Genomic DNA, 14,135 nt, shown 5'->3' on the forward strand with positions numbered 1-14,135 from the left:
TCCCAGGCCCAGGTCCCATAATTCCTATAATAATAAAATAAACAAACATTAACAGTGACTGTGTTCCGTTGAGGTGCCTGCTTACAGAACACAGTGTTCACTGGTACAGCGAAGTGGAACTCAGCCCTCATTCATTCATGACGTTAACATGCTCTTCTGTTACCTGCTGAGAGATGTGGGGAAAAAGATTTGAAATCTTTATGACACTTCCTGTCTGAGTGTCTAAGCTGCTAATTTGAAAAGCTGCGTGACGGCTTTAGATAAATCTGGGACAGTGGCTCCAGATGCTGCTGCAATTCCAACACACAGAAGTAGCAACATTCAGCCACCAGGTGTCAGTGGTGCTCCGTGTACAATGTGTCTCATTATGAAACCAGTGAATTCATGTTAAAGGTGCAGGTCGTCTGACATGATGATACTGTGCAGCTTGAGGTGATGAACTGGACATAAGTGGTTTGAGGCTGAGTTAAGGATCCAAGCAGAAATATCACACGTTTTTTTTTTGTCATTATCATCATAATTATTCCCTGATTTTCAATCGTACAATAAATGAATGAACCCAACTGTTTTTGAGGAGAATTCACCTGCATCAGTGTCAGATTTGTAACTGCTATAATGTACAAGATTCACATTTTGACTTATTTAACGCCAGTTTACTAGTTTTTTTCAGATCCACAACTGAGCTATTGTGGATTCACTTTAATTATAAATCATCTGAATGAATTTTAGGCCTTAAACAGTCTTAGATATGTATAAATATTATGTACTAGGTCTTAAATGCACGTAGATGCATCTTAATTATGTTAAAGTTCATTTAACGGAACTTTGAAATGATTTGGTGACATGTAAAGTTTGTGTGATTTGAGGAACAACTATAAACATTACAGATATTAGTAGATGTAAAGGTATTCTGGTACTCATAATATTCCTTCATATCTGTCCTACTTGACATAGTCTTAAATTTCAATAATTATGGTCTTAAAAAGTCTTTGAAACCTGTAGAAACGCAGCATTTAATTGTATCCGAGGTCTCTATCGTGAGTCTACAAGACCGTTTGGCGTTTGAAGCGACACAGACAGGATTAAGGATTTGGTGGAGTCGTGCCACGGTGCCAGTTTCCAGTGTGGCGTCTTGTTTTTGTCTGCGGGACACTGATGCACACACACCTGCTCCAGCAGCGACTCAGTTAGAGGGAAACTCTGCACAGAGGAGACTCTTAATGTTTTGTGATCTGTGTCTCCTGAAGAATGAGGCGACCGGAAGCAGTCAGCTGAATCTGTCCGATCGGATCGGAGGCCTCCTCCCCAGTCACTTCCCTCAGTGCGAGCCTTGTGTGAAGCTGCATTCGCCTTCACATCCTGTTTATTTTTGCTTTATGTAACTCTAATGTGTTTTTAATCTACCGAGAGCCTGACTCACTGCGAGAAAAGGAAACAAGCAAATAGTCAAAACATAATCAGGCACAGAAACGTCTTCGGTTTGACGGCATTTACGTGACGAAATATGGTTATATGTTCTCTTCCTGTCGTGATACATTCTGTGTCCAGTACTCTTTAAAATGATTATCCTCCAGGATGCATAGAAGTTGTCAGCGATAATACCTCAGCAGGCTTTTAGCCGTGCATTGTATGTGCTCCACTTACATTTCCCAGCTTTTACCTCCTTCCCAAACCGACGGGCTTACGATTTCAAGAGCCACTTAATCAGAGACGTGATCGTTAAAGACGTCTCACTCCTGGACGGATGCCACCCATCCGTCCGTAGCGAGATGAGATCTCACCGGTCTGATGTCTCTTTGTGCCTCCTGCTCCAGTTGTTTATTATCCGGGACGTTTTGTTCTTTGCTGTCGGGCTCTAAACACCGAGTGCTACACAATCTGAATTATCGCCACATTTGCAGAGGAAATAAAACTCATCTTCCTGCCGCTCACGCTCCCGTCCTGCAACTAAATAATGAGAAGGTGCACAAGTGATACACGGAGCTGCTGGTTTCAAATCTGGAAGAGTGCTCTGATTGGACAGGAAATGCGGCAAACAATATTGTGCGTAGGTGATTGGGTCGGAGAGACGCTTCTACTCTGATTACTTCACAAAATACACAAATAAATGCATAGAAATACATGTAAGAAGCAAACTTAAGTGTCTTCTTACACAATAAACATGTAAATTGATTTATTTATTATCTTAGAACCAGATTATATTGGCTTTTCTCAAACTGAGCACAAACTGTCGCTGCTGCAGATCGCCGGTCGCCTGTTTCTTCAACTTTTATTAACATTCAACGTATCACGTGCTCAAATCGCACGTTCTCTGGCCTTTAACAATACTTGTGCCAAGTTTGAAGTCGATTTTGTCACGTTCCTTTGTCTCTTGCTGTGACAGTTGAATTTCTTATGTGGTGTTTTACATAAAACTCATTAAATCCTAATAAGATTAATTCTCTCTTGTCCCTGATCTCTCACACACACGCACACACACACACACACACACACACACACACACACACACACACACACACACGCTGCTGTTTGCTGTGTCAGCACTTTAAGTTTAGTTTAACGCTGCCATTTCACCTCCATCGCTTTCCATCTTCCCCTCTTTCCATCTTTCTGTATATGTGGCCTTTGTCTCTTTATCCGTCGCCACACTCTCCCAAACTTTTTGTTAATCGTACCCTTTGAGAGTGCTGTGTCAGGCGCTCGACTCGGCGCCGCGCTGTAAATCGCTCCGTCTCCGCATGCGTCATAAACCTGAGAGGTTTACGACCAATCAGAATTAATGGTGTCAGGGCTGGGATGTTTGGCCAATTAGCAGAGAGGCAGTAATCTGTGCAGTGCTTTCCTTCGTGGGCTGGACCGTCGAGAAGGCTGCGGAGGTTAAATGGGTCAGACTCACGCCACAGTCTATAAAACAAACCTTCGTCAATCGGAGCCAAGATAATGAAAACACCATGTCGCTCTGTCAGAAACAAGATGGTGGCTCATGTTAGCGACTGAGCGTCGATCCGCCGGCAATAAAAGAAAAGTTACCCCAGATAAACTTGCTGAGCTGCAGCTCCAAAGCATTTTATCGTTGCCAGTTTAATTCCACTGCTTTTTATGGGTCTTGGTAGCAATATTGGAAATTACCGGCTCATTAAGAAGAGATTAAAACAGCATTATAAGGTAGATGAGTTGGCACAAAACGTCTAATCACGCATTCTCCAGCAGGCACAAAGCAGCATTAGAGTTCCTTTAAAGTCGTGTTTCTGTGAATATTGGTCCAAATTTCTCTCTTTTAGCTCTGGTTTGGTCTCCACACTCTCATGGGGGGGGAGGTCTCATTAACTCACCGCTCCACCTTTCAACATATTCTTCTTTCTGTTTGATTACAACCAAGCAGTGAAGTTGTTTGACCAAAACAAAGAGCTGATAGACGCTGAAACGCTTCGTAAATCTGAAGGCGACTGCCGAGTGTGGTGACGTCTGTGGATCACCACACGTCTTTCACATTATCATTTCATTTAGATGAAGTGTAGTTATTAACATAGTCAATATAGCTCAACAAATATTATAGAGCCTGAGTGATATGGATTTTCAGGGCATATGCCGATATGCCCTGCACATGTTCTCCGCACTGTTTATTCTGTAAATTGAAAGTTTTCATATCGGCACATATGAAAACACCTTAATGCAGAAACCAACATGTGTGTATCAGCTGATTGTTCTCATCGATATACTGAATATATTTGGATTTTGGACCAATCAGGTGGTTTGAAGATGTTCTACTCTCTTGTATTTTGTGATGTTAATCATAGTTGTTGCCCTGTTACATAACTTAGTTTTTTCTGGTTCCACAAAGCCCAGTTAACTCAAATACAAGCAAAAAATCTGAGCCCCTCTTAGCATTTATTCACAATCTATGGACGTGAGTTGCTGCAGTGATGAATAGATTAATTATTAATCAATGATAATCATGAAACGCATGGACGGAAAGAAATGTTTCCGTCTCGAGGGTAAATGTCCACTCCTGAGTTTTTTGAGGGCTGCATATGTCTAAGAAAAAAAACCAACAACGATTTATTTTTAATGAAATTTGAGAAAATCATCAAACAATCTAAACAGCTTGTAAACTACAGCGATCAACACAATGTGTGCGTGTTGTGTTTTTGCCGCCTCAGGCTGCACAGTTGATTGTTTTCCGATCAAAAATTCTTCAGCTCTTTGGCAGCCGGTGGAACGAGGCGCCCCATGAATCATTTATGGTTCTCCACGGGGCGCAGCAGTCACTTTTAATGTGTGAGTGACAAAAAGCTTCTCCGTGTGACTCGCTGTCATTTCCCTGTCCCGGATAAAGTTTTTTATCTCATGAACTTCACGCAGTGTTGTGGACCTGAGTTCCTGTTAATGTGTTACAGCGGTGAATAGGTCAGATCGTACATGAAGCAGACGTCTGCTCTTTTAGTTTCATGTCGAGCAGAATCCCCCTGAGAACGAGGCTCTCTGTGAAACGTTAGCATGTTCTCTTCTTTGGAGTCTGTTGTTTGACCTTTTCACTTCGTGCTCAGACACGACCCAGTTGTTTCTCAGCTTTCCAACGGTGAACGTTTGGCAGGAGGCTTGTTTCCAGTCAGATTTCATGACATTTGTATAAAGGAGGGTGGCAGACACACGGGTCGATATAAGACAGTTAGTCAGTGGTGACTAACCTTTTCAGTGCAGGAGAAATACGCTAGTGAGACAACTACCTCAAAGCAACGCTGGATAGAAAATGTCAACATCGTTTAGGGAAAGCATCAGGAAGTGACTGGATGGAAATGAACTGATCACCAACTGAGTTAAATGTTCTCTCTTTATGTTTTTTAAAGTGTATTAATAATTCATGATCACTTGAGATAAAGGTAAATTCGAGGTCCGTTCATGGCAGATGTGACCCAGATGACCTCATATGATGTTTGTGGATCATTTACCTTTGAAAGAAATCAACAAATACACATGAGACCTAAATGGAACACGTTGTTTACAATGTTGTTTACTTTTAGACCACGGATTTTCCTTTTATTTCGTGATCTGCTGTTTTGAAGCCACGAATTTGGTATTTTGTCCGGCGCCATCTTGGTTTTAACCAGGAGGTATTCGGCCAGGCGGATAAAGTCCGTAGAAACTGCGGAGCGTCTCACTCGGACATCTTCACACACGCACCTCCTGCGGAGAACACACGGAGGAGCTGCTGAGTTCCGTGTATGTCGGAAAGCAGCTTTCTTCTGACCCCATCCCGGGGACACATCAGCCACATTGTGATGTTATGCGTTTGTACACTTTGTACTGGTGATCTGTTCTAACTGGCCTTTTACCAAATGCGTTTTGATTTGTCACAATCGCTGCTCAGCCCAAATAAACCACATGCTACAAGTTGCCTGCCCTTTACAGTTTCCCTCTATTTGAAGATAAAGGTCTTCTCAGGCTACGTTTGCACTCGACGACAGATGTTTCGGCGTCATTAGACATCAAACGGTGGATTTTTTCAGTCACGATGCATTTGATGATAGCTCCCGCTTCATGATTTGCATGCTTTATGTCACTCATCGCGCGGCAGAAAACAAGTGTTTGAAAATATTAATTCAGCCTCTTTCATGCTGACAAATCCCGACTTGACTGGATCCAGTGCAAAAGCTTTAAAACCTTCGTATCCAGTTTGTGTGAGAGATGTCAGCTCCTCTTTCTTCTACTGTTCCCAGCATCTCCTGCTGCTCACAGCCACAGAGAAAGAAAAAGGGAAGAGTTTTGTTCTGAGAAACATGTTGATGATGAAAATAAATAAATAAAATAACATTCACATGGGACGGAACAAAAACAAAAGAGTTTTGTCTCTCGTCCTGGGGCTTTAAACACACTCTTACATAAACAGACACAAAGACAAAACCAGATGTGTGTACACATTTGTACTTACGTTATCCACACACTCTCGCACTCATAGACACACATATAGTTTTAAAGCAGCCTGTATCACCCAGGGCAGCGGGGGACCAGTTTCATTTTGTTTGTCCGGCAGCAGCTTTTCCATTAGACCTGATGTAATGTCCACACTCTAATGGACCTGAAGAAAAACTGCATGAAGACACAGGGGCTTGTGTTCACGGGTCAAACAGGAGCAAATATATTCCTCTGCTTTAAACTTCCTGTTTTTGTTTTCTTCCTTGTTCCTTGTTTGATTTTGTGGATGTTTCTCCTGTGTGCAGATTTTCATCGGAGAGGTCTCCATGTATGTGATGAAATCGACGAGGGAAGCTCTGCTGGCCCAGGAGAAAACCATTGTGACGGGAGACTGTTGTTACCTCAACCCGCTCGTCCGCCGGATCGTCCGCTTCATCGGTGAGAGCGCTCTCATGTCAAATACTCAAAAGTACCAGAGTATTAATGTTCATCGTCATCAACCATATGTGATGGATAGCACGGGTACAAATAAGGGTTTGGTATCATTTGGGTTTTTACAGATAAAGGTGTTAAATTGATTATTTCAAAACAGTTCAGAAAGACTACTTTTTATTGCTAAGGCAAAGTGGAAGTTGAAATTTACACTTATACAAATATAATTTACAAATATAAAGTGCAAAAGCTTTACATAACAAAATCATATAATAAATAAAACCTAATTCAACCACAATAATTCAACACTAAAAATAGTTTCAGTGTTTTCTCGGCTGCAGACTCGACTTTTGTAACTTCTGCACAAAGAGCCACAGGACAGCGAAGGACAAGGAAAATGGATTTCTGTACGGTTTATCCTTCGAGGGTCGCTGGGGGAACTGGAGCGAATCCCAGCTGACATTGTACGAGAGGCGGGGAACTCCCTGGAAAGGTCGCCAGCGTATCACAGGGCCGACATATGAAGACAAACAAACATTCACATTCACACTCACAGTCAATTACTATTCTCCAGTGAACCTAAACCCAAACCCACTGTGGGAGGAAGCTGGATTACCAGTAGAAAACCCAACCTGGCCAATCCAAGATTCAAACTGGGAAGCCTGTTGCCGTCCGACGGGAAAACCTGAAAAACATGATATGTGCACTTTCCTTTTCTGCAGTTCGAGCACTAGATTAATGGCTCAGTAACTCCTACTTCTGCAACATCATAACTGTCCCTGTGACTTTCACAGTCTTTCGATAAGTGTTTGGGAGGCAGCTCGCTGTATATATCACGGCTGACAGCTGACTGCGGAGGATGCCAGTCACCTGTGACTGCAGTTCAAACAGTAACCGATGATTCAGGACTTTCGGAAGTTGGTGTTTAAGATAAAGTTTGTTCACATTTTAGACATTTGGCTTCACCCTCAGGAGAAAATCAAGGCTGCATACGATTTAAAGAGTGGATACTCGACCGGAATCGTCGAGGTCCGGACAAACGTTTTTTTAAGTGATATTGGCGTAGGCACAAAAAAACGAATCCGTATATTACTGTTTTTCTCTTGGGCGATCGAGTTCCAATGGAAGGTTGCAGCTTAAAAACGATAAACAACGATCATGGCCATCAAGCAGCCAAAGTTCCTCAAACACAACATTGAACACGGATCCAATTTTAAATTTTATAAAAGATTGCCACTCCACGAGAAGCGCTGCTCTTTCTGTTCCATTGAAGCAGGACGCCCGGCGGACTTTGCATACTCAGATATGTATTGTTCCCTCTTTTAAATAATACCCCCTCACTATTCAGAACACTCATCAGAAATTCATTAGGCAATTCATATGATTTATATTTCCGTCTGTTCCCGAGCAATCTGTCACATTCAAGAGATCACCGAGGCTTTTCGTTTTCCACTCCCTCGCTCCCCGCCCAGCTCCTCTCCTCTCACCCTAATCCCCCCCCCTCCCTCTCTCTCTCTCTCTCTCTCTCTGCCCTTCACACAATCATGTCCCTGTGCCCCTCACAGGCCCCCTCACGGCCCTGCAGACCCCTTGCATGAGAATACAAAGCAGAGTAATTTCATGGCTAAGCAGGCAAGATAATCAACAGTCATATTTCACAGTAAAAGGAATTCCGACGCTGGTCAGGGTCGGTGCTGGAAGTGTCAGCGCAGTCATTAATTTCAGATGCCCCTTTTTTTTTTCCTTTGTGTTTATGTTGTTGTTGCTTTTTCTTTGTGTGTCGTCCACTGCATGGGAGCTATATGTAATGATTTAAATGCATGGCACAAGCACAAGTCCAAATCTACTTTTGCATAATCTTGCTTACAATCATAGAAAAGAACATAACCTCCTTGGCACAGGTATTTAAAATGTGCCATTTCCCTTAGTAAGAGAAGCTTTTTGCAGGAAATACTGTTCTGCTCAGCCCAGCAGATCATCTGCATGTGCAACAAACGCCTGCCTACGTAGGTGCATATTGATATTTTGATAAAGCACCTTAACGTGTGATGCATTTGAACGCCTCCATTTAAATCCTCATTGTGTTCCTCAGGTGTGTTTGCATTCGGCCTGTTCGCCACAGACATCTTCGTCAACGCAGGGCAGGTGGTGACGGGAGGTCTCTCGCCGTACTTCCTGTCGGTCTGCAAGCCCAACTACACGGGCACAGAGTGTCGCTTTAACCACCAGTTCATCATCAACGGCAACATCTGCACCGGGAATCCCATCATGGTGGAGAGAGCCCGCCGCTCGTTCCCTTCCAAGGACGCGTCGCTGAGTGTTTACTCCGCTGTTTACCTGACGGTGAGGACAAGCAACTTGCACTATTGAACCTCCATGTTTTTAGATGCTGAGATTCTCTTTCACTCGCAGTAGGAGGTTCCCTTATAATCTTTTATTCCCTGTGAAAAGATAATCCTTTTGTTTTTGAGATCTATTTCACTCATCTGATGAAAGTTTTTGACATCTGTCCTTTTTGTTTTGCTAATCAATGGGAGCTTGTACTGTTATGAAATAGTCAAATGTCTGACTCAATTTCTGTGGGAACACCCTCAGTTACTCTGCACGAGACTTGCTTCCCTCCCAGTCCAACTAAAGAGAGTCAGAAAAGCCTTTGACACAGAAATAAAATACTATCTTTTTGCATTTTCACATTTTGGGGTTTTATCTTATCTCCCCACTATCCTCCTTTCCAGATGTACATCACCAGCACCATCAAGACCAAGTCCAGCCGCCTGGCCAAGCCCGTCCTCTGCCTGGGCACGCTCTGTTCAGCCTTCCTCACCGGCCTCAACCGAGTCTCGGAGTACCGGAACCACTGTTCGGACGTGGTGGCCGGATTCATACTGGGATCGTCTATCGCTCTGTTTCTGGTGAGAACAGCGAAACAAATGAAAAGTCCCCGGGAGGCGTGGGAACGGGAATTAGAGGGGAGGAGACAGAAAGATGATCGGAGGTGGATTCTGGTCATGAATTATGCTCAAATTATAATAACAATTTCTAGCTTCGTCTTGGATCTGACCCAAACCGGTAATTAAATGATTCATTTGTGCTGCAGTGGCCTGGGTGTGGAGGCGTTTTAAAAGTCAGTCCCGATACAAATGTTTGTCCAAAAATTAGAAGCACAGCATGTTTTTTTTGTAGTTATACAACAGATTGTTAAATGATTCGTTTTGATTGTAGAAGACATGGGGAATTAAGTGAGCTGGTAAAGAAAGTAAAAGGAGTATGTCAGGAAGAGGTGATGGGGAGAGGATGAGAATCGGGATGAAGGAGGGTTTAAGCTGGGCTTGGAGGAGGTTCAGATGCAGGTGAATTTGGAGAGAGGGAGAAAGTTGAGGATGACTGGGGGGGGGGGGGGGGGGGAGAGGAGAAGAGACGACAGGAGAGAAAGCACAGAGGTGACACCTGGGTTTCTCCTGAGAAACTTTCAAAAGAGAGAAGTGAAGAAGGGGTAGAAGTGCCGCAAGAGAGAAGAACGTTTTTGGTAGTTTGGTTGTATTTAACTCCGAGATGACGCAGGGAACCAGAGATCGTATTAATCTCTTTAAACCACATGTCATGATAATTAATAAACTGCAACTTGGACCTGTTTTCTCCAAGTGTGTTTAGTTTAAAGTCGAGCTCCAGCCTCCTGTGATGTGTTGTCAAACAGCTTCCACTGAAAATTAAAAAGTCTTTGTCAACATCACAGTTTATTCAGGGTGGTGATTATAGCCGAGCCCCTCAAGTTGTTTTGGGGTTTAGGCGGGAAGCCCACTGAGAGGAGGAAGGAAGGTGGAGGGAACCCCCCCCCCGTCCCCACACACACACACACACACACACAAATCAAAAACGAGAGATTTATTGAAGTGTCTCTGAAGCTTCATTACTTGTAATTGCCGATGGGCCCGTGTGTCAGAGCAGGAAGGAGTGTGAAGGAGAGGAGAGGCAGGAGGAGATGTGGAGGGAAAGAAATCAGTGGTTGGTATTTGAACGTCGGCTGCTGGTGGCTAATGTGATAACTTATTGATTCGAAGAAAGAGAACGAGCGATGTGAAATGCATTTACAGGAAAAAACCGAGATCAATTACGATTTAGTTTGTGGATGTTTTATGGGAATTTACAGCCGAAGCCACAAGTTACATGACAACAGCAAATTAAACTATTAGCAGGTTTTTTGACCAATATATCATTAAAACTAGCTGTTTTGCGCATTTTAAGACAGTTGCAATTACCACACCTACTCGTTGGAAAAACGAAGAACTATTAACGGATTTATATAAATTAGATTCTGAGAGATCATGTCTGAAATCAGGGTAAATAAAAATAGATTTTATCTTTTAGGGAATAACACCAACATAAGGGGATTTGCATGTAATCAACCTCTTCCTCATGATTTGTTGCATTAAAGCCAGTAGGTGGCAGTAATTACTTGTTTGTGGTCACAAAGCTAATATCTGATGAAAAGGAAACAAGTCACTACATTCCCTCACTGCTCTTTACGACTTTTATCCATGTTAGTAATGATATGTAAACCTTCCTGAAACAAGGTTAAACTCACAGAAACGTTGTGCAGCTGTAATCTTCTGGTTAAATAGTCCCAGTTTGTTAAATGGTGTTAAAAAGAAAAGTAACAACACCTCAGGGGCTGTTTATGTTCTGGATTTTTCCCAAGTGTTGGCTACTTAGCGAGTGGGTCACTGCTGCTATGGTGAATGCTTTAAATATATATTTTTAAGTAAATAAAGATATGCATATCTTGTTGTACGTTGTCATTGGCTAAGAGCAAAGATTTCGGAGGTGCTTTTGGATTTCCATTTAAAATGGAGCAGAATCGTATATATGGATTTGAATCAAGATCACAATTTTTAATTAATTAATCGTGCAGCCTTACTTGTTTCTCTTTTAATTCAATGAAGGAAAATCTTTTCACCCATTGTTAGAGATTTGAGGTGACAACTTTCAAGCTTATTGTTTGCTTAGAGGTTTGGACGGTGTGTTAATGCAATTTTATATGTTGCGTAGTTTTCGAGCCCTCTGAGCCTATTGAATACCAGGCCTGAGTATGTTATGTTTGCACAGACATTGTAGAGAACCCTGTTGGATGTTGAGAAAGTGAAGGGCAATACAAAGAGACAGACATCTTGACTGGATGTGGAGGAGGGGGTTCATGGGTTTTGCTATTCAGAGGACAAATTCCTGCTGGACCACAGAAGATGTTCAGATAATGGAAGATTCAGATTTAAAAGATGCTTTCAGGTTCCCTATAGTGTCATTTTTACCTGCTCTTGTCTTTGTCGTTTTGTTTTCTACTTAATTGGTTGGAAGGAGCTAAAAGCCAGTGATCTTCAGTGTCGTCAACGTGGAGCAGCTTTGTCCTTGAAACAGGACGAGGTGGAGGAGCCACTGCACTCCGCTCTAATGAAGGACATCAGTTTCCAATGATTGACCTATAAAAATTGACATATTTTGAGGCAGTGATCTCCGGGGAAAGATGAAAACAAGGATCGCCTCAGCAGTTTTCAACCACCTCATTTCCTGCAAATTATCAGCAAACCATGAACCCAAGAACGGCTGCTGCTCCCCCTACACATGGACCTAATGGTCCTGATGAAGCCCATCAAGGTCTTGTCATCTGAGAACTGAGAGGGTTTGATGGACTGCTATCTTGAGGGAACTGAATTAGCACAAAGACAAGTAGAAAGCAGGTATAGCTTAAATCCCCGGGCTAGCAGTGCTCACAGAGAGAGGATCTCTGTGGGCTCATCAAACTGAAACTGCCATTAGTCTTATCAGAGCTTTGTTCTCTGCCAGCAGATTGAGGGATCAGTCCTAAACCGAGGGTCGCGGAGCTCCAGGATGATCTTAAAAATGGGAGACAGAGGCGCCTGCTTGATCCCTGACAAATTAGAGGTCCATGCTCTCATCTGAGGCTGTTGGAGCCCTTTTAAATTTAGAATTCTTATCAACTTTAACTAGCAAGTTATATAAAACTACCATTTTATGCAGGTCAAAAACATATGCATGGGGGGTCGGCTCAAGCTGGACCTGATAATATTGTGCAGCACTGGATCCTGTGTCCAGACAATTTGTAATTTTTATTTCAAAGCTCAAAACCACTGTGTCAGTATCTCCATGGCAATAAGCAAATTTCACCTGAGACAATAGATTCCAGATTGGCCGAGTCCGTCTTAGCATGGGCGACGAGACACAAAAAATGGAAAAAAAGCAGTCATCCATGATCTTAAGCTGAAACCCAGAGAAAGGATGCCAGGATGTAACGGGATGGTTACGGCATACAAAAGATAGGTCGCATCCCAAAGTAGATAAGAACAGTCGGGGGGGGGGGGATAATGGAAATCAGTGTCAGTAGAGAGGAGCACAAAAGCCTGCACCTTGAATATTTCTGTCTCGCTCATGATGAGTCAGTCTAATCAACTCAAAGTGTGGATTCAATGTGACAGGGATTTTCATAAAGAATTCATATGGTTTTTTTTGTGATGTGCAGCCTCTTTTGATTCATTCGTCTCCTCTGTGTCAGAAGTACTAGAGAGACAAACTGCTGCAAACATGGAAACCTTGAGGATCCTCCAGCGGTGAATCGCCCGGCTTCATTTTCTCCTTTGCTCCTGCCGCGGGGCATGATTGGCCTGGGGGTCGGGAGTCGGAGGGTTGGAAAGATCTCCCTCAGGCGGCTTTTTTTTTTGATTAACTAGTCCAGGGAGGGGACTTCAGAAAATGCAGCAAAGAAACTGACCGATGAGCAAAAAAAACACGAATTTACAAGTACATGTAATTTACAAGAATTTTAACAGACGTATAAATGAGGAAACATGTCGTCAGTTCTCTGTCTCCATTTAATGGAGCTGAATATCTCAGTGGCACTGGAGTTGTTTGATTTAAATCACATTTTAATTCAAATGGCTTTTTCCCATTAACAACAGTTTGATGGGGGATTTTTTTTCTTCCTGAACAAATAGCTGCAGAATGAGTTGGCTGATTAGCAAATGTTTAACGCTAATACATTATACATAAGTTAAACATTATACCAGCTATAAGCATCTTAGCCTTATCATTGTGAGCATGTTAGCATGCTAATGTTGGCATTTAGCACTAAGGACTGTTTGTCTACGTACATTAGAGCCGTTAGCATAGCTGTGAAAATGTGAAATGATTTGTCATTTGTCAGTTTGATCCATGTCCCATCCACTAACACATGAGGAGACGGGATCTATGACCTATACTGCAGCCATCGAGATGCTTTGGCTTCACTTTCACGTCCTCCATCTTTATATACAGTCTACGGGTGAAACGTTGTTGTCAACCTGTCTCACTCTTAACGTTGAACTGTCTCCGCAGGGTCTATGTGTGGTGAACAACTTTAAAGGCGTCCACAGCGCAGCAGCCAAACAGAAGACTGAGGAGTACCGCGGTCTGCCTCTAATGACTTTCCCCCGCGTGGAGAGTCCTCTGGAGACCCTCAGCGCACAGGTAGCTAAAAACACTTAACCCCGGGAATCCCAAAAACTTTAATCTCCACAATGTGCATTATCTTTCCCCATTAATTGGTAGAGCTCCCTCGAGGCCTTCAGCTTAAAAGACCCCCCACCCTCCAGATACCTTTAATTTAGTCTAACGGAATTTGGTTTGTTCTGTAATTTGTTGTAATTTACTTTTTCTGCTTCAGTTGGTAATTTCTTAGAATTCCTGAGAGAATGAATTGACTAAAGAGAGGGATTCAATATCAATCAAATATTTAGCTCACCATA

General features: G+C 42.7%; 1 protein-coding gene across 2 annotated transcripts in view; it reads left to right on the forward strand.

The window, feature by feature from the left end:
* The window catches only part of plppr1 (phospholipid phosphatase related 1), a 36,889-nt gene that overhangs the window by 21,022 nt on the left and 1,732 nt on the right, over nucleotides 1–14,135 (forward strand). For both annotated transcript variants that reach the window (XM_034602619.1, XM_034602618.1), the window contains exons 4-7: nucleotides 6,219–6,351; nucleotides 8,438–8,688; nucleotides 9,081–9,257; nucleotides 13,726–13,857. In XM_034602619.1, coding sequence (XP_034458510.1) covers nucleotides 6,219–6,351; nucleotides 8,438–8,688; nucleotides 9,081–9,257; nucleotides 13,726–13,857 — 693 coding nt within the window. The remainder of the gene's footprint in view (nucleotides 1–6,218; nucleotides 6,352–8,437; nucleotides 8,689–9,080; nucleotides 9,258–13,725; nucleotides 13,858–14,135) is intronic.

Source organism: Hippoglossus hippoglossus, chromosome 12 (assembly GCF_009819705.1).
Source record: "Hippoglossus hippoglossus isolate fHipHip1 chromosome 12, fHipHip1.pri, whole genome shotgun sequence".
NCBI lineage: Eukaryota > Metazoa > Chordata > Actinopteri > Pleuronectiformes > Pleuronectidae > Hippoglossus > Hippoglossus hippoglossus.